This window comes from Eutrema salsugineum, unplaced genomic scaffold (assembly GCF_000478725.1).
Source record: "Eutrema salsugineum unplaced genomic scaffold, Eutsalg1_0 scaffold_2, whole genome shotgun sequence".
In the NCBI taxonomy this organism is placed as follows: domain Eukaryota; kingdom Viridiplantae; phylum Streptophyta; class Magnoliopsida; order Brassicales; family Brassicaceae; genus Eutrema; species Eutrema salsugineum.
In genome coordinates, this window is record NW_006256829.1 from 3908385 (window position 1) to 3930863 (window position 22479).

Here is a 22479-nt window from a genome sequence, read left to right on the forward strand (position 1 = left end):
GGGTTAGTTAATTGGTCGTTTGATTTTAAACACCGTAGAGAATTTAAAATTATCTAGAATTTTTACAGCAAGATTTTTATTGGTTAGTACAATAAGCTTTTTAACAATCAGAATCTAAAAAATCTATAAAATTATCAGATTATGGAAAATCTCCATTCACAACCACACTGTCATTGGTGCGATTACTTGCTGTGTTTAATGTTTTCATTAACTTTAAGGATTAAGTTATAGTATACTAAAATTGACGCCGTCCCGTCTCCTTCTATCTATAAAAATTTCAAATGCTTCTAATTCTATCATTGCAAATGATACTTCTTTTAATACATAAATAAAGACCATCGACCAAGTTGATTAAAAGTACTAACCCCGCCTGCTGAAGTTTCCTCAAATAATAAAAAAATCCCTACTTTAAATTAATGATTAATGACTAATCAACCCAAAGACCTTATGTTGTTAATTAAAGAATTTATTAATAAAGACCAATTACTAAAAAGCCTGATAATATTAATAATTACATACATAATTAACAACTATCTTGAGAGTTTCTTCCACGATACTTCGAGCTTAAGGCAAAATGAGAAGAAGTTGTCAATGTCAACGCTAATGGCATTATAAGTAGAATGAAGTTTTATGACGACGCCATTCCTCGCAAGATCTCAAGATTACTTATAAATAGCCATACACATATACATAAGACATTAATTTCATAACCACCGAGGATCAATTCCCTGAAGATTATCAATGGCTGAACATGGAAACCTCCAGAATCTTCCTTTAAACCGGACTTCCTTCCATTTCCAACCTCATAGGAATTGGATTAACGGTTATATTTCTTTATTTTTGCTCTTGCTTATATTCATCTATCATATAAATTGGCAAAGATCATTTATACTGTTAGTTCATAAACCAATTCATGGCTATTTTCTACTTTAAAATTTAATTACTGAATAGGGTTATATATTTCTTACAATACAATGTGAATTACGTTCATATGGGAACCTATTGGTTTTGATAGCTATTTGTGAAGTAACATTATAGAGGTAATCTTTCGGAACGTTAATTTTCTATGAAACAAAAATTACTGTAGCTAGATAAAGGTCTACATTTTATTGGTTTGATAAAACAGCCTATTAGAATAATTTTATTAAGGTTCTTCATTTGAAAATTTATTACTAATATAATTTTGTTTTTTTTTTGGGAATGTGAAGCTTGAAATTTTGAATTTCTAACATAACTAGTAGATTCTTTGACGAGTTCGCATACTCGTTAAGCAATTTCACAGTTTCAGTATTATCATCAATAATTAACCGACGTCTTTTTGTTACGTCACTTCTTCTGGTACTGGGATGCATCTTGGAATCTCTGAAGATCCAAACGGTAAATAAGAACTCTACGAAGTCCTTACTTGTGATATAAGGAACCCTCAAAAGTTTGTAGATGATGAAATATTTATGCTATAAATTAATGTTGTTTCAGCGCCAATGTATTACAAAGGATTCTACCACATGTTCTACCAGCACAATCCTTTGGCTCCTGAATTCAATGACATAATCATATGGGGGCACTCTGTTTCACAAGATATGGTCAATTGGATCCAACTCGAACCAGCCCTATTTCCTACTGAGCCCTTTGACAGAAACAGCTGCTGGTCAGGATCCGCAACGATCCTCCCCGATGGCAAACCTGTAATTATGTACACCGGACTCCACGAGCCTAACAGACAGCAGGTTACAGTGATTGCCGAACCTAAGGATGTTTCCGACCCTTTGCTTCGAGAGTGGGTAAAGCCAAAATACAATCCTGTGATGCTTCCTCCAGATGACATCCCTTTTGATGGTTTCCGTGACCCTACGACCGCATGGCAAGGCCAAGATGGGAAATGGAGAGTTCTCGTAGGAGCTAGGCAGATAGATACTGAAAGAGGAATGGCGATTTTATACCACAGTGATGATTTTGTCCAATGGACAAGGCATCCGGTTCCTTTACTTGCGTCACAAGACACTGGAATGTGGGAGTGCCCTGATTTTTTCCCGGTTTCCATAACGGGTAAAGAAGGTGCAGATACTTCGGTGAACAATGCTAGTGTGAAGCATGTCTTGAAATCGAGTTTTGGAGGCCATGATTGCTATGTTATCGGTACATACTCTTCCGAGACTGAAGAATTTGCTGCGGATTCTGAGTTCACTAACACAAGTGCGGATTTGAGATATGATCATGGAACGTTTTACGCATCGAAGGCCTTCTTCGATAGCGTTAAGAATCGAAGGATCAACTGGGGATGGGTTATAGAGACTGATAGCAAAGAAGATGATTTTCAGAAAGGATGGTCTGGCCTCTTGGTAAATATTAATATATTGTTTATGAATGTGAAAGTACTTATAGAGATTAATTGTCAAAACAATATTAGTTTGATAAATTTTTATGTTTTTGGCGTTAGTCTCTTCCCAGAGAAATATGGCTGGACACAAGTGGAAAGAGGCTGATACAATGGCCAATTGAAGAAATTAACAATCTCCGGACTAGACAAGTTACCTTGGATAACAAGGAACTCAAAGGCAGCTCGATTCTTGAAATCTCAGGCATCACTGCTTCGCAAGTAAGTTTACGCATATGTTTATGTTACGGAAATGATGGAGTTGTTAGAAACCATTAGATAGAAAAAAATTGACAAAGATTTAGAATCAACGTTCCAATAACACAGGATTTTTATTGAGTTTTCAAATCAGTTAAAAATAAACAAACAAACAATCGATGTTGTCTCTAGAAACAATCGGCTAGTAGTTTCTTTTGGTTTAACAACAACTACTTATGTTTCTCTTGTTATTGTTAAAGGCCGACGTAGAAGTGACTTTTGATCTGCCTGTTCTGGAAGAAAATTCCCAAATACTGGACTCTGACCAAGTTGATGATGCGGTTTTGTTCGACCGTGATAGCTTGGTTAGCTGCGTTTATGGGCCTTTTGGGTTGCTAGCTTTGGCTAGTAGTGATTTATCGGAACAAACCGCAATCTTCTTCAAAATTATTCGTTGCGGAAATGGATATTCAGTTATCATGGGCAGCGATGAGAAGAAGTAAGATCTCGACTATAATCTAAAACAAAGAAACCAAATGTTGTTTCTTTCTCTTATGTAAATCTGATGTTTCATTTTTAACAAACGGAAATGTAGGTCTTCGTTGAGAGACAACATAAAGAAATCTACTCATGGAACAGTCTTAGACATTGATCCAAGACATGAGAAGATATCATTAAGATGTTTGGTGAGTTGGATTCAGCCTTTTTTGCAACGTCACTTCTTTTATTTTTGGCTTTTTTGTTTTGTCTTCAAACAATTTAGCCCTTGAATAACACGTTTACTTTTGTTTCATAGATCGATCACTCGATTATAGAGAGCTATGGAGCAGGAGGAAGAAATGTGATAACCTCTAGGGTTTATCCCAATTTGGCAATTGGTGAAGCAGCTAAGCTTTATATGTTCAATGATGGAACAAGGAGTGTGACCATGTCGTCTCTGGAAGCTTGGAGCATGAGAAATGCTGAAGTCAATTCCAACGCAATTTAATTAATCATTTAATAACGATGATAATAATTATCATCCGGGTTTGGACTGGCCTGAAGATGTTTCCGTCTTTTGGTCATGGACTAATTTAAGAATTATTATGCGTCTTTTGTATTCAAGTTATTGTGTGGTTATTCATTTCCCTGTATTAATTATTGCAGTCTTGTCATGTTTTCAGAGTGATATTCCTCTAATGAATTTGCACGGATTTTATTTTTCGAGCTTTATATTTACTGTATTTAAAAATCAGGCTTACCATAGCAGATTTCGCTTTCTACCAATCATTTTTTGTATGCAATAGGACTATGCCACGTATCACACTATGTAGTAAAACAGTTTAGTGAATCTAACTGCCAAATTCACAGCCACGCTTCATATTTCATAATACAGATTTGGGCTCAAAATTTAACAAACTCTTTATTATAAAAAAAAATTTGGACCTTTAACCTATGATTTCTTCGGTACAGAAATCAAATCATGTTAAATAAAAATCAGAATTTCCACATTTGGAATTCGAACTCGTGACCGTAAGACAGTCTCCCTTTAGGGCTGTTTAATAAACCAAATCATGAAATCACTAATGTTTATCTTAATTAAATGTTGTTGTCAAAATGGACTTCGGATTATTATATATTTTTGTTAATTTTAATTTTAATCAGTGTCCCTTCGTAGAATTGTGGTGGAGATGTCTCAAAAATTGGTTCAAAAAATAAATTGCTCACATTAATAATACATTTGTCTTTTTCTGTATCCTTTAAACTGTGGCCATTGTTACTACCTTCGCTTATGTACCTTTAATCATTTCTTTTCTTTCGGTATCTCACTTTTCAATATTGTCGTTATATCTAATGTTTTTTTGTTATTGTCAAAAGGCATTATATATAATGTTTGTGCAACCCTTATATCATTCAACTCTCATTGGTTATTGCTGCTCTGCTTTTTCAATAATTAAACAAAATCAAACTAAATCATGGGTTGTTCAAGTTGATGATCCCTTTATTTTATTGTTCTTCCTACTTACTTTGAAGATGGTGATATGCCGTTGCTGCCGATTGAGCAACACAACTGCAACGACTGCATTTCGAAAATACATAACACAACTGCATAATTATTTCCAGTTTATACAACTATTTACTATATATGCTTAGGTTAAAAAAAAAAAAAGAGAATAAATAATAATAAACCCAAAATATGGTCGTTGTTTCAAAGAAGAATGACGTGTTTTTCCTAAAGGTTAACCAAGCCCCACCACTGAGGAGCTCCCAAACTGTGTGACTATATAATTTATGTGCCTGTAGGGTAGGTACAAATCTAAGGGTAGATTTTTTTTTCTGGGGTTGAAAATGTGAAATCTTATGCTCAACATAACATAATTAATGTTATTCGTAAATATGAAATATCACTAAAATTTAAGAAAGGTCACGTTATTAGAGAAAATTAAATGCCAAGATAAAATATACATACATACTAGTAAATAACCACCTTCGTAAAAATCATCTAGTTTGGGTGAATCGTGTTACGGGACAAAATCACAAGACACAATTCGACTCGAATTGACTTCTCAATGAAGTATGCTAGTTGAGACTTGAGAGAGAGAACTGTTAAGTTTCATGTTTTTTTTTTTCAATTCAAAGTTAACTAGTAGTGAATGAGTTTACCAATAAAAACGTGTAAGCCGTAAATCCATCAATAAAAATGATAAAATAATAGTGTACAGGTAGTCTCACGTATTGACGAATCCGACGGCAGTGATTGTGCAATAATTGCTCTTGACACCTACTTTTAGAGTCTAAAGATTCTTGTGGAAAAATCTCTTACGTTTCAAAAAAAAAAAGGAAAATAAAGAAATCCATATCCTAAATTGTCCAAGGAAAAGATAGTAGTCAGATTCCGTGGTAATCAACGGAATCTATATACATATAAGAATAATTATAAGACCATATAGATTTTCATAACTTCGAGGTCGTTATTTACTAAAAGACCCAATGTACTAATGACTCCTTTTCAGTTTGTTTCCCCATATTAACCAAGAAAATGGCCAAATCAGTACTTTATATCATCTTCAAATCAGTAATCCTTTGGAATTTGTCTAACATAATCAACATTACAAATTTTGTTTATAAAAAAATTTAATCAAGATGACAGTTTGATACGGAAATTATAGTAGGAAATATACACAAAATTTGTAATTTATGATGGAATGAAATCTCGCACGTGATAATCTAAAGTCTAAACAAGAGTAGCCAAACTGGTGAAAGATAAAGTACACAAGGAATTTAAAGAAGAAAACATTTTTGTGTTTCAAAAACAGAAAGCGTAGATCAGGAAATTTACAATGGATTTTTATTACAAGATTTTTCTTAAAATAGTTATAATTTTTTTTTTAAAGGCTAGACTGAGAAAAGAGAAGATTACAATTATGCCCATAAGGCACCAACTTCAACGAGTCTAGGAATAAGATGACCAGTAAGGTGAAGTGCGACAAGAGACTCGAAGCCACCGATACAAGCTCCACCTATGAAGAGCACAGGAGCGGTTTGAACGGCGAGGCAAGCGATTTCTCCGTCGTTGATCTCTATCACTGTTGGGTGCACTCCTACCGTCGATAGAAGCTTTTTCATGACGTGGCACATGCAGCACGAGGATGATCGAGTGAATATGATGACCGGATGCTCCGATATCAGCCGTCCGATCTTCGACTCTGAAGTCTCCTCTTCATCGAACGATAGGCTCGTCGAGGCTGCGCCGGAGGAGACCGGAGATGGTGCTCCTGGAGGAGGAACCGTCAGGTCTAGTGAAACGGCGTCGTTCGAACAGTTCCCTAAACCTCGCATCGTCTTCATTAGAAAGAGAGAGAGAGAAAGAGAGAGAGAGAGAGAGAGGGAGTGTGAGATTTGTTGATGTCAACGCGAAATGAGAAGGACCATAAATGGAGAGTTTGGGTGTCACTATAATGACGTAACCATTAGGCAATTTTTTTTTTTAATTTTGTTTTCTATTAATTGTTTTGTCACTTTTTTTTCTTTCTTTCTTCTAAGAGTGGACAATTTTTTTTTAGATGTTCGAAATAATTAAAAACATTCCAAAACTAATGGCTTTCGGTAAATACTATGTTGTTAGAAGACTATATTTAATGGTTTAATGGTTTTCAGTAAATACTAAATACTGCAACTGCAAGCTTTCTAAAATAAATTCGGACAAAGCAATATTTATATACATAGTCACATATATATTAATATGATTACGAAAACATATGTAAATGAGTGTACAATAATAGTAAACTGCATCAACAAAAAAAAAGTACAGCTATGTATTATTGTTTATTAACTGATATTTAAAGGAGCAAAAAAAAGGAAAACGTTTTATTTTGAGTTTCCATGATATCTGGCATACGTGGTGGACGAGATATTCGAAATGTATTTTTGTATATATATATATATAGCTTGATATATACGCTATACGGCAGCATCATCGTCAGTCTTACGTCTTCTTGCTGTTTATTGTTTGAATCCCATGACGTAAAAAGAATTGTTATTTTTAATCAGTGCTAATAAGGCCAAAACACAGAAATTGAATATGATTCTCTGCTGCATCAAAAAGTGGTTATTGTATTTTTTTTCTTATTCAAAATTTGGTTGGCACATGTGCGAACAAGTTTATATGACCATCTCCGTGCTAATTGTTTAATAACATCACCTTGAATAATTGTTTGAACACATACACACACAAATTTACCCGGCTACCACTTATGATTTCATTAATTGATGGGAATAATATCAAGAGTAATTTGGGTAGATGGCAATGATATAAATAATGTATTTAGGAAACCAACGATGATTTGACGATTTACGATCATTGTTATCGTGACATGTGATTTTTATCCCAGCAATATTTTTTATATGCATTTCAATTTATGAAATCGATATTTGGAGTTTTTTGTCAAAAAAAAAGAAATCGATGTTTGGAGTTTGTGTTATGTGATACATTATTTGAATTAATGTGATACATTAGAGATACATAACAAAATAGTATTTAATGAATTACCTGTATTTGTAATGAATCAGACATACACATGTACGTTAAATTAGAGAGTTATATATCTAGTAAATTAAAAGTTTTTGTAATGAATTACACGTTTACATAAGAAGATAACATGCAATGAGAAAATTCATTAGATGTCACTGTCGTCTACCTTACATGAAGTACGTATTCAATAGGGATAAATAAAATACCTAGACAAAAAAAAGTTATGTAAATTCTTGAATGTTGTTAAAACTATGTTATCACACACTCAATACTAGTAGATATTTTTTGTTCCAATCATAAAAATAATGTACAGATTTGGGTAGTTAATTTTGTAGTTGATAATAATTTAAAGGAAAATGGTATTGTAAGTGTGAAAATCGCACGTTGAATGGGAACATAAATGGAGCGTGAAACACACGTAGAGGAGGAAGAGTACAATTGAGAGAGTGGAAGAAGTAGAGGAGATAGGAAGTGGTCACATGGACATATATGATAAATAAATGATGCTGACGTCTTTTATTTATTTTCACTCTGTGTAAACTGGAGCCACTTGACGTCATCAGTATCAGATCAGCAGACCATGTCTCTGCTAACGTCGACAACGGTATCTTACCAATATATATATAACATTTTGAAGGAAAGATTCAATTATGTTACGTATCATAAATACTGGTGAAGAACTTCGGAAAAAATCATTAGTGATGAAATAATTACACACATATCTTTCGCATTACCGACAACCTAAACGTTATTTACTAATGATTTTTATTTATTTTACCGACTGATTTATAACGGTTATTGTCTGGTGAGATATGATTTACGAATATTATAATTATTTTGTTTTGGTAAATATGTTATGTGCGCAGCTAACATATTGCACCCGGTACATATTTGAAAAGACGCAGAAGGCTGGTTCACTCCAACCGAATAATATCCCAAGTTCCGACCATCTAATGAGAATCTATGTATTTTTATATTAAAATATATTGTATTTAACCTGATTGAAGGGGTACGAGTTTTTTTTTAAGAAAAAATTGTTTGTACATGCCATTAATTAACATGTTTACCATTCAGAATCAGACTTGTAACTCAAGGTAAAATTCATTTATCTTCCATCGTTCGTAACACTAACGATCAGTACGTATGAATAATATATGCATAGGAAAGAAGAATGTTTGTAACAAGGCTGGAAAGGCATGGGTCAAATTATCATTTATATGAAAGTATAAAAATAATTGGAGAAGATATATATAATGTGATTCTGAGTGTGATATGTGGCAAAATGTGGCTCATTAATTAGGGGAGAAAATTCTTCGAAATACTCTAGGACTAGTAGCATGTTTTCATTGCTCACAGAAGCAAATTATATATCGAGCTCGTCGAATTTGTCACGAGTTTGAAATACTCTATGTACAATTGATGTCACTAGTTGTACTGGCGGTCGAAATCGTTAAAAACTCGCAGGGATTCGAATGGTCTTTATTAATAGTCTTAAAAAGTAACAATAAAATAATTTAAAATATTTTTCTATATTTTATACTTACTTAGATGTAGAGTTGTCGACCATTATACTGCATGTACAACACTTTCACAACATAAGAATTTACTAATTATGTTTACCTCTATGTATGGCATGCATTTAATTCATAATAGTATTCCCTATGTTCTTAAAAAATTGATTTTTTTAGTTTTATTTTGTTCCACAAATATTGATCTTCTGGGATTTTTATTCACTTTATGAAAAATTCATAAGAAGCATTAATTAATGGGTGGGCAAATTCAGATCATGACATCATGAGCCGTTTGTCTCCGTAAATTTTTTCTTTTTCAACGAGAAAAAAACTGTCAACTTCTGATTGCGTCACTATGGTGTCTTTCTTTTTTCTTTAACGTCTGCGTCACGTTGGTGCCATAGCTGAATTATTATGTCCAAAGCACTAATCATGTTTCTTATTAAAATACCGACCAGGGTTTCAATATTTTTTTTCCATTCCAATACATATAAATACTGTAGTGCCAGTTAACATGGGGGTTTGGAGTCATCTAGGAGTTGGACCCTGAGAAAAGTAAATAAAAGCATACCTTTAACTGTTTAGTAGTTTACTGCTTCAAGACCAGAGTTTTCAGAATCTAATTTATTCTAACCCTGTTGAGAACTTTTTTGTTGAAACCCCATGCTAAGAACTTTTGATCGATTAATGTAAGTATGTAACGTTATTTAACAGACCAACAATCTGACAATTAAAACAGTAAATTTAGGCAATTTGACAATTAAAGAAGGCATTTTTTTAATCAAGATTGGGTTAAAGCTTAAAACGACACCACAAACTCTTAAACCCCTATTATTAGCTACAATAACGACGAAATAGAGAAAAATAGAAACTATAGTTTAGAATTAAGCAAATACCAGAATATTGGTTGAGTTTTACAACGTTATAATGTCACCAGAAACTAAATAAGTCGATATTATTAGCTACAGTAACTATGGGATCGAGAAAACTAGAGAAATGTTTTAAATTAGAAAATACCGAGAGAGTAGTTGAGTTTTACAACCTAATAATATCAGAAGTTGATGCTAAATAAGTCGTTTCAGAACATTGTTGGTTTTTTTTAGACGGAACATTGTTATAAATACAAGAACGTTCATTTTGTAAAGCATATTCACCAAAACGAAAAGCCGTGAGACATTGACTGGTCTCTTGTGTGTTTTTTCCTTCTCCAAAAGGAAAAAATGGGCTCTCAAGTCTCATGGTGGATTTTTTCGGTGATAAGTCTTGTGTTGTTTCTCAACGTGGAGTTAAGCATTGTAGAAGGAGGAACCAATGAAGAGACTAAGGTAGTTCTGTCACAATTTTGTTATTATTAATTACGTAATATATAATAGAAACAGAAAATTCAATCGGGGTAAAGGAATGATTAATGTGCATTACATGAATATATATAGGTCTATATTGTGTACATGGGAGAAAGAAAGCATGATGATCCGGAGCTGGTAACAGCCTCACATCTCGACATGTTGGAATCCCTACTTGGAAGGTACCAACAAACCCAAATACTTAAGACATGTGAGAGAAAATGTTGTTGGAAAATAAAAATAAATACCATCAGCTAACGAGGCTTTGTGGAAATATGGTTTCAGCAAAAAAGCTGCGAGTGAGGCCATGACTCACACTTATCGGCATGGTTTCTCCGGTTTTGCGGCCCATCTTACGGATTCTCAAGTTAAAAAAATCTCTGGTGCGTACATATAAAAGACGCATATTATAAATATACAAAAAATTTATGAAATAGGGTTATAAACTGATGAATTGGAATCCTCAAAACTTTGAATAGAGCATCCGGATGTCGTTTCTGTGACACCCAATGGTCACTACGAGCCGCAAACAACAAGAATGTTTGATTACTTGGGGCTTTCTCAAAGCATACCAAAAGGACTTTTCCATGATGCCAAGATGGGTGAGGATGTCATCATCGGTGTCTTCGACTCAGGTACGTTTGATGAATATAAAGCTTTCATAGAGATATATGTCGCTCCAATATATATATAGCAAGATAGTTTAACACGACTTAATTATGTGTCTGACAGGCGTGTGGCCAGAGTCGCCGATGTTTAGTGACAAAGGTTTAGGGCCGATCCCGAGTCGGTGGAAAGGGCACTGTGAGGATGGTCAGGAATTCGAAGCAAAGAAGCATTGCAACAAGAAGCTCATAGGAGCAAGGACTTACAAACCGCAAGTCAAAATATCGGACAGCGAGTACATGTCTCCGAGGAGTAAGGACGGTCACGGGATCCACGTGGCCTCCATAGCGGTGGGCAATTTCGTCCCTAATGTGAGTGACAGCGGGTTCGGAGTGGGCACGGTGAGAGGTGCGGCACCTAAGGCACGTCTCGCGATCTACAAAGTGTGTTGGATAAAAGAGGATGGGTCATGCGCTTTCACGGACATACTAAAGGCCATGGACGATGCCATAGCGGACGGGGTGGACGTGATGACGCTCTCAATAGGAAGACCGATCCCTGTATTTAATGAAGTCGACGAAGGTAACATCATAGGGTATGGAGCGTTCCACGCCATCTCAAAGGGCATTACAGTGGTCGCTTGCGCAGGAAACACCGGGCCTGAGGGTTACTCGGTCTTGAACATAGCTCCATGGATCATAACAGTTGGTGCCACCACTATTGACCGTTGGTATCCCACACCTTTGACACTTGGCAACAATGAGACCTTAATGGTAAGACGAAACAAGTAAACATAACTAGTACTGTATACGTATATATATAGTTAATATCGATATAGGCATGCATGTGACATCCTAATCTATATTACTATGTAGGGACGAATCCCATCTAGGGATAAGGAGGTTCAAGCAGGTCTCATGTACGCAATGTTTGCACGAGATATAACGAAAGAATCAGCAATGGGAAAAGTGGTACTAGCTTTTATAGTTAAAAATGGAGATGCGAAAAATGATTATTTGACCAGTGCTACTCACGCTCAAGCGCGGGGTGTAATCTTTGCCTCCAGAAGAAATGATGTTATCACATTTTCGGAAGCTCTGATAATACTCGAAATAGACTATGAACAGGGGACTACAATGTTGAAGTACATACAGTCCACCAGGTATTAGTTTTATACCATTGTTTTAATGTGATTCCTCTTTATTATTAATTATCATTATTATTTGCAATTTGTTTTTGATCAAAAGAAAAGAAAAGAGAAATTACACACTTGCTGTTTTTGTTTAGTAGTTTAAAAGACCCAATTAATTTGCAGTTCGCCGACCATAAAAGTAGGCCGTTCAGTCAGAGTCACTGGACCAGTTATAGCTACTAAGGTTGCTGAGTTCTCAGGCAGAGGACCCAATTCCGTATCTCCGTCCGTTCTCAAGGTAACAACTTGGTTTGTTCTTTCTATATACCTACACCAATATATTCTAAATTCTATTTTTTAACTTGTTTTTCATCCAACACCAACATTATATATATATATCTGCAGCCCGATGTGGTAGCGCCAGGTGTTGCCATACTAGCAGCTTCTAACCCAAATATAATGGGCCACGAGGACGGATACTTTACTGAGACGGGAACTTCAATGGCAACACCTGCCGTAGCCGGGGTGGTTGCGCTACTCAAAGCTGTGCATCCTGACTGGTCTCCTGCCGCCATTAGATCTGCTCTCATCACTACAGGTATATATATATAGTTACTTATGTCAACTTTTTTTTTTAAATAATAATTAACATGCACTGTATATATATGTGTTTGTATAACGAGGCTCATTAGATTACATATCTTAGCCAGTTTGATAGAATTCTATTCTTATGCATCATGCATATCAAAATAAATATTTGAGTTAAAATGTACAGTGATATATGTATAATTAACGAAATGACTCTTTGTTATATTGGTTAAAGCTTCCACAACGGATCCCTATGGAGAACCTATCTTCGCGGACGGATTATCACAGAGACAGGCTAACCCTTTTGATTACGGGGGTGGATTGGTGAGCCCGAACAAAGCAGCAGACCCTGGTCTTGTCTACGATGCAGACGCAGAAGACTACAGGCGTTTCCTGTGTGCTTCTGATTACAACGAGGGAATAATCGCAAAACTATCTCAGACAACGTATAAATGTCCGACTACAAAGCCCTCTGTATTCGAACTCAACTTGCCTTCCATCACCATTCCATTCCTCAAGGAAGACGTGACTCTCACAAGAACCGTCACCAACGTTGGACCTGTCGACTCCCTCTACAAACTCGTCGTTGAGCCTCCTTTGGGTATCAAAATCTCCGTCACACCCAACACATTGCAATTCAACTCCAGTGTGAAGAAACTCAGCTACAAGGTCACCGTCTCCACAACTCACAAAGCCAATTCCATTTACTACTTTGGTAGATTGACTTGGACTGATGGCTCTCACAACGTCACTATCCCATTATCGATCAGGACAGAGATTCTGAAGAATTTCAACTTTTGAGTTTGTATTGCTTCCAATATTATCATATCTGTCTTCTAAACTCAAAACGTTGTGTAAAATATATACTACTTTTGCGTAAAAAGCATATATATAACAACACAATTCTCTGGTACATAAAAAACATATACTACTTATTTTCTTGTGTTTTTTCTAAAAGAGGTACATAACCCCATAAACGAAAAACGGGAATTTTGGTCTTCAATCCCCAAATTTGCCAAATTGGAAAAATAAAGCGTGAATTTACTGATTCTGTCATTGTTTTAAAGATAGATGTATTTTTTAGATAAATGATTATCGGTAAAAGCGGTCGTCGGGTCTAGAGAAAAGAGAGTCCGAGTAAAAACTCGGGTACGATGAGATTATGCCACTCGGAGAGCAAAAACACAAGCCAATTTCTCATATTTTTTTTTTATAATAAAAGTGTGACACTCGAGGACAAAGTAAGAAGCAAAGAAGTTGTGTCCCAAGTTCAACTTATTTCTTTTTGTTTCATTTGTCTTTGTTTTTTTGTTTTTTTTGTTTGCAGGAGGTTAATGACGAGGACATGATGGAACTAGAAATCTGAATCTTGCGTTATGTCTAGCTGGGATCTAAGTCTTACTATCAATTTCCTAAATGTCTCGGCCTATATGAATGTCAACTGCTGATTTTGCATGATCTTGTATCTATTTGAGACTGATAGGAAGAGCATGATCTTTTTTCTTTTTTTTTGGATAGGTTTGTGATTTTTCGGATGATAACCTATAGGAGATTGACAAATTGTTCCCGTCACTCTGTTTTAATTCTGTGCTAGTTATATGAGAGCCACTTGCTAACTTTTGTCCCATAAATGTGATCATGGACCAGCTTATGATTGAAAATGGCAAGTTTGTTCGTGTTCATTGTCGGCAGCCGGCACTCGTTATATTCCAATGATACTGGGACTGAGATTCAATAGTATCATATAAAGACAAGAACACCAATTTAATTTTATAATATAAGGTGTTTCATAAATCGTTAATCAAAACAAGAATCATAGGCTTAGTTAACATTCCGGGATGAACAAAGGCAAGTATTATTTCTACAAGATTGCATAAATTTGTTCAGTCAATGCCTAGCACAGTCTTGACAAAACTGCATAGGAGTTGGCTTTTCAGGGATGGTATTATTATAATCTCCTTCGTCATCTGAACTTTGATCTTTTCTCGGAAAGTCAGTTTGCGGACTGTTCGCCAAATTGGATGAACAAAGGCAAGTTGACTCACGACAAGATTCTATACGTGTGTTCCGTTTAGAACAATGCCTAGCACATTCTTGACAAAACTGAATTTCATTTCTTTCATTGAAGTTATAATCTCCTCCGTCATCTGAACTTTGATCTTTTCTCGGAAAGTCAGTTTGCGGACTGTTCGCCAAATTGGATGAACAAAGGCAAGTTGACTCACGACAAGATTCCATACGTGTGTTCCGTTTTGAACAATGCCTAGCACATTCTTGACAAAACTGAATTTCATTTGTTTCATGGAAGTAATCTCCTTCGTCATGTAAACTTAGATCTTCTCTCTGAAAGTCAATTTGAGGACTCTTTGCCAAATTGGAAGAAAGTGACTTCTCTTTTGATGCACCTATCAAAATAAAAATCAGAATAATCCAATAAGTATATTATTTTAGATAATCCAATAAGTATATTATTTTAGAATACAAAATATTATACATATTTACCCTAAGTAACCTAGAATAAACTTACATGATGAAACAAGTATGAGCAAAATGAAAAACAAAGCGGTCTTCATTTCCTTTTTCTCTAAAAAAAAAAAGTCAATACTTTTCAATATGTGTCTTTTATTAATTGTTTTGAGTATTCACTGTGAAAGTCATTAACAGTAGATAATATCATATATATATGCTTCATATTTAAGTTACAAAAGAGTTAAGTGTTCTCATCAACGTTTTTCTTATTCAATGGAAGTTATCAAACTATACCTTATTAATTAAAAATTTAAAGTGAAAGTATTAATTAAAGAGTTATTATTATAAATAGTAACCAATTTTGATGGAAAAGAATTTATTCACTAAATTTTGCTCAAAATTTTCAAAATATGTCTAAATTAGATTAGACATGTATAATTTGTTTACTCAAAATTTTCAAAATATGTCTAACTTAGATAAGACATGTATAATTTGTTTGTACTTAGGAAAAAAAATATAGTGTACATTGTGAAAAGTATGAAATGTAATATCAAAACTGAAAATATTAGTCTATATAAAAACTGAAATTATTGTGTCTTAAGATGAAAATGTAACGTTTATAATTAATTCTTATTGTTTTTATCATCCTATATAACATAATATACATAGATTTTTATTTGATTTTGATTTTGTTATACGAAAAAATTATCATATTTCATATTCATGTTATATGAAGATTTGAGTGGTGCAATTGAGGCCTCAATTAATTATAAACGTTACATATTCATCATAAGACACAATAATAGTAGATCGTTTTGAGTTTAGAAGACAGATATGATAATATTGGAACCAATACAAACTCAAAAGTTGAAATTCTTAAGAATCTCTGTCCTAATCGATAAAGGGATAGTGACGCTGTGAGAGCCATCAGTCCAGGTCAATCATCCAAAGTAGTAAATGGAATTGGCTTTGTGAGTTGATAAAAACATAATAGTATATCTCTATGAAAGCTTTATATCCATCAAACGTACCTGAGTCGAAGACACCGATGATAACATCCTCACCCATCTTTTTTTTTTTTTGATAAATATTTTACTAGCCTTTCATATTTAAGGCTGGTAAGGTGGAAGATGCATGGGATTTACATCCTCACCCATCTTGGCATCATGGAGAAGTCCTTTTGGTGTGCTTTGAGAAAGCCCCAAGTAATCAAATATTCTTGTTATTTGCGGCTCGTAGTAACCATTGGGTGTCACAGAAACGACATCCGGATGCTCTATTCAAAGTTATGAGGATTCGAATTCATCAATTTAACCTTATTTCATATATTGTTTTGTATATTTATATAATATACATTTTTATATGCACGCACCAAAGAAATTTTTAGCTTGAAAATCCGTATAGATGGGCCGCAAAACCGGAGAAACCATGCTGAAACGATATTTCCACAAAGCCCGTGAACCGATGGTATTTATTTTTATTTCCAACAACATTTTCTTTCACATGTCTAAGTATTTGGGTTTGTTGGTACCTTGCAAGTAGGGATTCTAACATGTCGAGATGTGAGGCTGTAACGAGCTCCGGATCATTATGCTTTCTATCTCCCATGTACACGGTATGGACCTATACATGTATATGTAATGCATATTAGTCATCTCTTTGTCTTCGCCCAAATCGATTTTATATTTACTTTATTGCAAAACTACGAAAAATAGCAAAACTGATATGTACCTTAGTTTCATCTTCGTAAGCTCCTCCGCCCACAATGAAGTTCATGTTGACAAAAACACTTGAAACACTTGAAACCCACCATAAGATTTGAGTATTTATTTTCTGTAAAAGAAAAAGCCACAATTTACGATCAGTAAATTATTTCGTTTTGTTCTTATGGAAGAGGGTCTCCATGTAGTAACTTGCTCCTATCAACTTCCGGTTGCAATGCTTATTCAAGTTAAATACCGTTGCTGAAAATAAAGAAGTGAAATTATGTTGGGTGTGATCTAGATTTTGACATAAAAAAAAAGACCTATACGATTAGTTTATAAACTGAGTCGTATGGAATCTCTATTATAAGATATTATAAAAAGAAAGAAAACAAATTGACAACAATAAACCAAACATATATGTGAAATATAAACAAAAAATATATGTTTTTATAATGCTCAAATTTTGCATATATAATCCTCATTTTTTGAAATTACAAATTGATTCATCATCTAATTTATACATACTTTAAACAAAACGTATTAGTAGTAATTCTTTAGTTAATAAAGTAGTACCTTCCAATTAGCTTATGTTCGTTTGGCAAATGGTTAACTGTGAGCATATGATGTTTGTTTCAATGTTATTGGATATTTGATTATTAAACACAGTGAGTAGTTGCAGTGATTAGCAATCAAAATTGGTCGGGTGTCAAAATTGAAAGAAAAGATAAATGCACTGGTCCGAACAATTATTGACTCATTTGACGGTGAGAAATGAACTAATGTTTTTCATGCATGTATTAATTAAACCTAATTTTTCTCGGAGGAAGAAAAAGAACCGAACATATGATAGATGCTGCTTTTGTTGGTTTATAAAAACATACGGAGATCGAGTACAGCAAGCCATGTTGGGAACGTCACTTTTCAAATGTTTCAGAAAATTAACTCAAATATAAAAAGTAATGTGTCTTTCTATGTAACATCATCATCCAAATATGTTATATTGTTCTGAATGCAATAATGTAATAATTGCAATAGAAATGATACATTCATGTTACTTTAATTTCAATACTATTTCAATCGAATTTTTTATATCGTGAGCAAAGATACGGCCATGTACGAAGAAAGGAAATAAAAATAAAATAACGATATAGCATTATTCTAAGTGCGTGCATTTGCCTGTTTGCAGTGTATTATAGTATACTACTACAAAATTGCCTCGATCGGTCAATGTGAACAAATACACATATTATTTTGTTTTAAGAATGATAAATCTACAAGACTTTGGTAAAAGAAAACTATTAAATAGCCTCTTTTGATTTGAAAACAAATAATAAAACACGTTAATTAATGAATTGGAATAGTTTTACTATATAAAACAAATGACGACAGATTGGCGTTAGACGAGGGAAGCAGCTGTGGAGGCTCATGTGGGCTTCCTCTCTTCTGTTCGCCATATCTACGCACGCATAAGTAATTTCATGTCAGATCCAACAAAAAAAAAATCATTTTCATATATATCTATATATATTTTCTTTTTTAAAATAATAATAATAAAGAATTATGTGTCAATACATACATATGTATATACACAAATACATATACATTTTGAAAAGAGACGATTTTAAGTTAAAAGATTAAACACAACAGAAAAGTATGATTTATAGTTGTTAGAGAACATAATCAATTAAAGTTAAGTTTGTTTTTTATAGGATAAACAATGGATACAACTACAAACATTTTTAGAAAAATCAAATAGTTTCAAATCTTAAACCCATAATTCAACATATAAATATGTTTGAAAAAAGTTTTCGAGGTGAAAAATAAAAACACATACAACTAATTATATTCAATAAAGTTACTGTTTCAAGATTTATTTTTTCATAAGTTTTTCAAAAATATTTTGCTAAATTAATTAGTCTGGTAGATAAACTTTACCTATTTCGTCTAGTAAAACCGTAATTGTTTTCGCCAAATAATTTTAAAGTTATCTTACCTCTTGATCCTTTTTATAATTCCTTAAAGGCAAAGATAGATTATCCTCCAAATTTCACCAAAATCATTTTTTTTCCCTCCAATACCAATTCAGTAATTCACCACAGCCACCACATTTTTTAAATACCATTTAAAGCCCTATATAACCCATTTCTATTAATAAAAAAAAAACATTTTAAATACAGGCTCTCTGCCGATTCTTCCAATCCGGACTAGAGATTTGTTTGCATCCGTATATAATATCATCACACAAAGGTTTCGTCTTGTCACTTTATTTCGCTTCAGCGTTGTTTTATTTTTATTTTCCCTGGGATTTTAGCGACTTGAGGAAATACCTTGATTTTTGTAGATTCTATCCATTAATGGAAGACAACCAGCGAAGCAGATTCAGAAAAATTTGTGTTTTTTGCGGAAGCCACTCTGGTAACAGAGAAGTTTTCAGTGACGCCGCCATCGAACTCGGCAATGAACTCGTTTGCTCTCTCTCTCTCTCTCTCTCTCTCCCTCGTCTCGTCTCTTCTCTTCTTCTTATGATTGCTTTTCGTTTGGTTTTTGTGATAAAAACATCAACTTTTCAAAACATCACTGACAAAAATCAACTTTTCCGAATAGAACTGAAGAATCAGTGTTTTTTTTCTCGGTTTCTTAACACCTAATACGAACATTTAAGGTGATTTGTTCATCGTTTATATGACTTTCACACAATGGGTTTGTGATTGCTGTGTCTATTAGAAATTTTTATACAGATATTGTAAGCTCTTGGTGATAAATACCATTTTTCGACGTTTGTTGACTATTTAAACCCAGAGATATTTGTTGTCATCTGCAAAAACTGTGAAATTTCATCAAGATTTTGAAGTATCACTAATGAGTCTTCCTCTGTTTTCTGAATGTATCTTCGTTTTTTGTGATTGGATTTTGGAATTTTTGGAAATTGTAGGTGAAGAGGAAGATTGACTTGGTTTATGGAGGAGGAAGCGTTGGGTTGATGGGTCTTATATCCAGGAGAGTCTATGAAGGTGGTTTCCATGTTCTCGGGTTAGTCTCTAAACAGCTTATGACTCTTACAATCTACTTTCATTTCCAAACTTTTCTAAGGGTTTCTGATTGGATTCTCTGTAATTGCAGGATCATTCCCAAAGCTTTGATGCCAATTGAAGTATGTCTCTTCTCTTAAAAGCTCATGTTTTTCCAGGAAGTAGCAAACATGGCCTGTGTTTTGAATTTTATCTTATGATGATTGTGTTTCAATGTTATTCATTTCTTTTTACTACCGCTTGGTTCTTGTGTGCGTTCTTATGATTTGGGGATTGTATAGTTTACCTTTACCCCAATCTTATGACTTGAGTTTCATCAGATATCAGGTGAGACTGTTGGAGAAGTAAGAGTTGTTGCAGATATGCACGAACGAAAAGCTGCAATGGCGCAAGAAGCTGAGGCCTTCATCGCGCTCCCTGGTGAGAAATGTTTTTGTTAATAACCGAATCTAGAAAACTTTGTATAGGTGAAAGTTTTGGTTTTTACTATCGAAACCCACTGTTTTTTTTGTTTCAGGAGGTTATGGAACAATGGAGGAGCTGCTGGAGATGATAACATGGTCACAACTTGGTATCCATAAGAAGACGGTATTCTCACATTTCATTTGCTCGGTCGAGAAGAAGTAGAGGCTACTAATCCTTATGTTGATTCGTTTGTGATTGTTTCTGCAGGTTGGTCTATTGAATGTTGATGGATACTATAACAATTTGCTTGCTTTATTTGATACGGGCGTCGAAGAAGGTTTTATCAAACCAGGCGCACGTAATATTGTGGTTTCTGCCCCAACAGCCAAAGAGCTTATGGAGAAGATGGAGGTACATAGACTTCGCCTTTTCTTGTTCTGTGATTATGTATTCACTTGTATCTTGTACAGAAGAAATCAATGGTTATTAGTTACATAGTGAACACAATATCCTTGAAATCAATGCAGAATTTTATCTTTGAAAAGACAAGAGACGTGTTTGGTAGATTTGTGTGGAACTTGTGTAGAGTTCTGTTGTAATCGCAGATTCCAACAGTTTTGTTTCTCAAACTTTTTTTTTTCATATTATTGGCAGGAATATACTCCTTCACATAAGCATGTTGCATCGCACGAAAGCTGGAAAGCTGAACTCGGAGCTTACCCGGGACAACAAAGCAAGCCGCAATAAGAAAGAACATTATTGTTAGCATATGCTACTTCCATTTCAAGTTTAGTCTGATTTATTTGAAGGGATCCACAATGTGTATAAGAAAACTCAAATCTTGTTGCAATTTGAAACAGCACATTGGGTCCCCAATTTGAAAGTGTTGCTTGATGATGTCGTTAAGTTTGTTCGTTTTTTTGGGGGGGGGTGTTCTCTATAAAGAACCAAGAAAAAAAGTCTGAAGCTTTTGTTTTGTTAATGTTGAAATCCCCCAAAGAAAGAAAAGAGGAATCTTTTTTGATTGTGGGTGATGCAGAAAAGTCCCTCAAGTGTCGTATCATAGTGAATGTCCATTAGAATAGAAGTGTGGTCCCTTGTTTGTTTCATTCGATGGCTTCAATAGAAAAGCACAAAAATGTGAATGATGATGTGTGACCAAGTTGGACATTGATGGGTTTCTTCTTTCTGCTAAGTGCCTTTTGTGGTGGGGAATGATTGGATTTGATATGTTCTCTCTTTCTTTCTTTCTTTTTTTCTTGAGTTTGTGTGTGTCAATTTCTCTCTATTTCCCTTTTTTACGTTAGATCATTTTGATTAAGTCATTGACTAGTTTTAAAGGTGATGATGACGACCTTCATGGTAATGAATGATTATCATAGAACGTGTTTTTAGATAGCAATAAAGAGTTTTTACAATAAATTGGGTCAAAGTTTGGTGTATTCTTTTCCACTTTTTTTTTTTTAAAGTAATGAGCACAACGAAATCCACTAGAATAGATACTTCTCATACCAATTCACTAGAGTCTCTGTTTACACCACCAAGAAAACTTTCTGAAGACATTAACAAAAATAGAAACAAAACTAGCTAAAATTAGGAATTTGGATTTCGTTAAATTCCGATACCAGCCAACTAGTTTAAACCCATGATATCGAGTATTTTGTAAGACAGTGGGTCAAAAGCGCTCAAAAACTCTGTTTTTTTTGTAACTTTGCATCCCCTTCGAGATTAACACCTAATATTTAGGTTCAAATAAATTCTCAATTGTTGTTGTTGTCTTCGCATAATGATAATTATGTGTAGTTAAACCTCAGTTAGTCCAAATACAAACTATTAATAGCGATTCCTAAGAGCATCTCAAATGTATGATTTTATATTTTTCTCTATTTTGGAGTAATTTTAAAATGGAGTTGGGTCTTACTCTAATGTAAACTCTATTTTTTCCTCCAAAATGAAGTTATGACCAAAAAATGGAGAAACTCTAACTTTTTTTCTATATATTTGGAGTAACTTCATTTTTGATTCCATTTTGGAGTGAGAATTGGAGTAGGGTTGAAGATAATCATGCTACAAACTCTATTTTGCAATGAAATTTGGAGTAGGATTG

General features: G+C 34.1%; 4 protein-coding genes across 6 annotated transcripts; 3 read left to right on the forward strand and 1 right to left on the reverse strand.

Moving 5' to 3' along the window:
• Positions 1 to 1476: 1476 nt before the first annotated feature.
• Positions 1477 to 3714, forward strand: LOC18017451 (beta-fructofuranosidase, insoluble isoenzyme CWINV6). 2 transcript variants are annotated; one of them, XM_024156564.1, is made up of 5 exons: positions 1477 to 2339; positions 2438 to 2596; positions 2833 to 3071; positions 3168 to 3258; positions 3369 to 3714. In XM_024156564.1, exons 1-5 carry the CDS (start codon positions 1482 to 1484, stop codon positions 3558 to 3560), a joined length of 1539 nt encoding a protein of 512 aa, XP_024012332.1. In that variant the 5' UTR covers positions 1477 to 1481; the 3' UTR covers positions 3561 to 3714. The 2 variants fall into 2 exon arrangements, with proteins under 2 accessions (XP_024012332.1, XP_024012333.1); XM_024156565.1 differs by lacking the exon at positions 3168 to 3258 and having other exon boundaries at positions 2833 to 2926; positions 3369 to 3549.
• A 2063-nt stretch (positions 3715 to 5777) lies between these two features.
• Positions 5778 to 6471, reverse strand: LOC18019250 (glutaredoxin-C10). Its single transcript, XM_006399648.2, has one exon. The coding sequence runs from the start codon at positions 6398 to 6400 to the stop codon at positions 5975 to 5977; it is 426 nt and encodes a 141-aa protein (XP_006399711.1). The 5' UTR covers positions 6401 to 6471; the 3' UTR covers positions 5778 to 5974.
• Positions 6472 to 10240: 3769 nt separating this feature from the next.
• On the forward strand, positions 10241 to 13668 carry LOC18019251 (subtilisin-like protease SBT3.11). Its single transcript, XM_006399649.2, has 9 exons — positions 10241 to 10419; positions 10528 to 10619; positions 10723 to 10820; positions 10917 to 11072; positions 11170 to 11816; positions 11919 to 12205; positions 12359 to 12473; positions 12581 to 12773; positions 12999 to 13668. The coding sequence occupies exons 1-9, from the start codon at positions 10315 to 10317 to the stop codon at positions 13562 to 13564; spliced, it is 2259 nt and encodes a 752-aa protein (XP_006399712.1). The 5' UTR covers positions 10241 to 10314; the 3' UTR covers positions 13565 to 13668.
• Positions 13669 to 19079: 5411 nt separating this feature from the next.
• Positions 19080 to 21260, forward strand: LOC18019252 (cytokinin riboside 5'-monophosphate phosphoribohydrolase LOG8). 2 transcript variants are annotated; one of them, XM_024155914.1, is made up of 8 exons: positions 19080 to 19185; positions 19280 to 19403; positions 19871 to 19968; positions 20059 to 20089; positions 20288 to 20387; positions 20485 to 20555; positions 20640 to 20783; positions 21027 to 21260. In XM_024155914.1, exons 2-8 carry the CDS (start codon positions 19293 to 19295, stop codon positions 21117 to 21119), a joined length of 648 nt encoding a protein of 215 aa, XP_024011682.1. In that variant the 5' UTR covers positions 19080 to 19185; positions 19280 to 19292; the 3' UTR covers positions 21120 to 21260. The 2 variants fall into 2 exon arrangements, with proteins under 2 accessions (XP_024011682.1, XP_006399714.1); XM_006399651.2 differs by having other exon boundaries at positions 19153 to 19403.
• The last annotated feature ends 1219 nt before the right edge of the window (positions 21261 to 22479 follow it).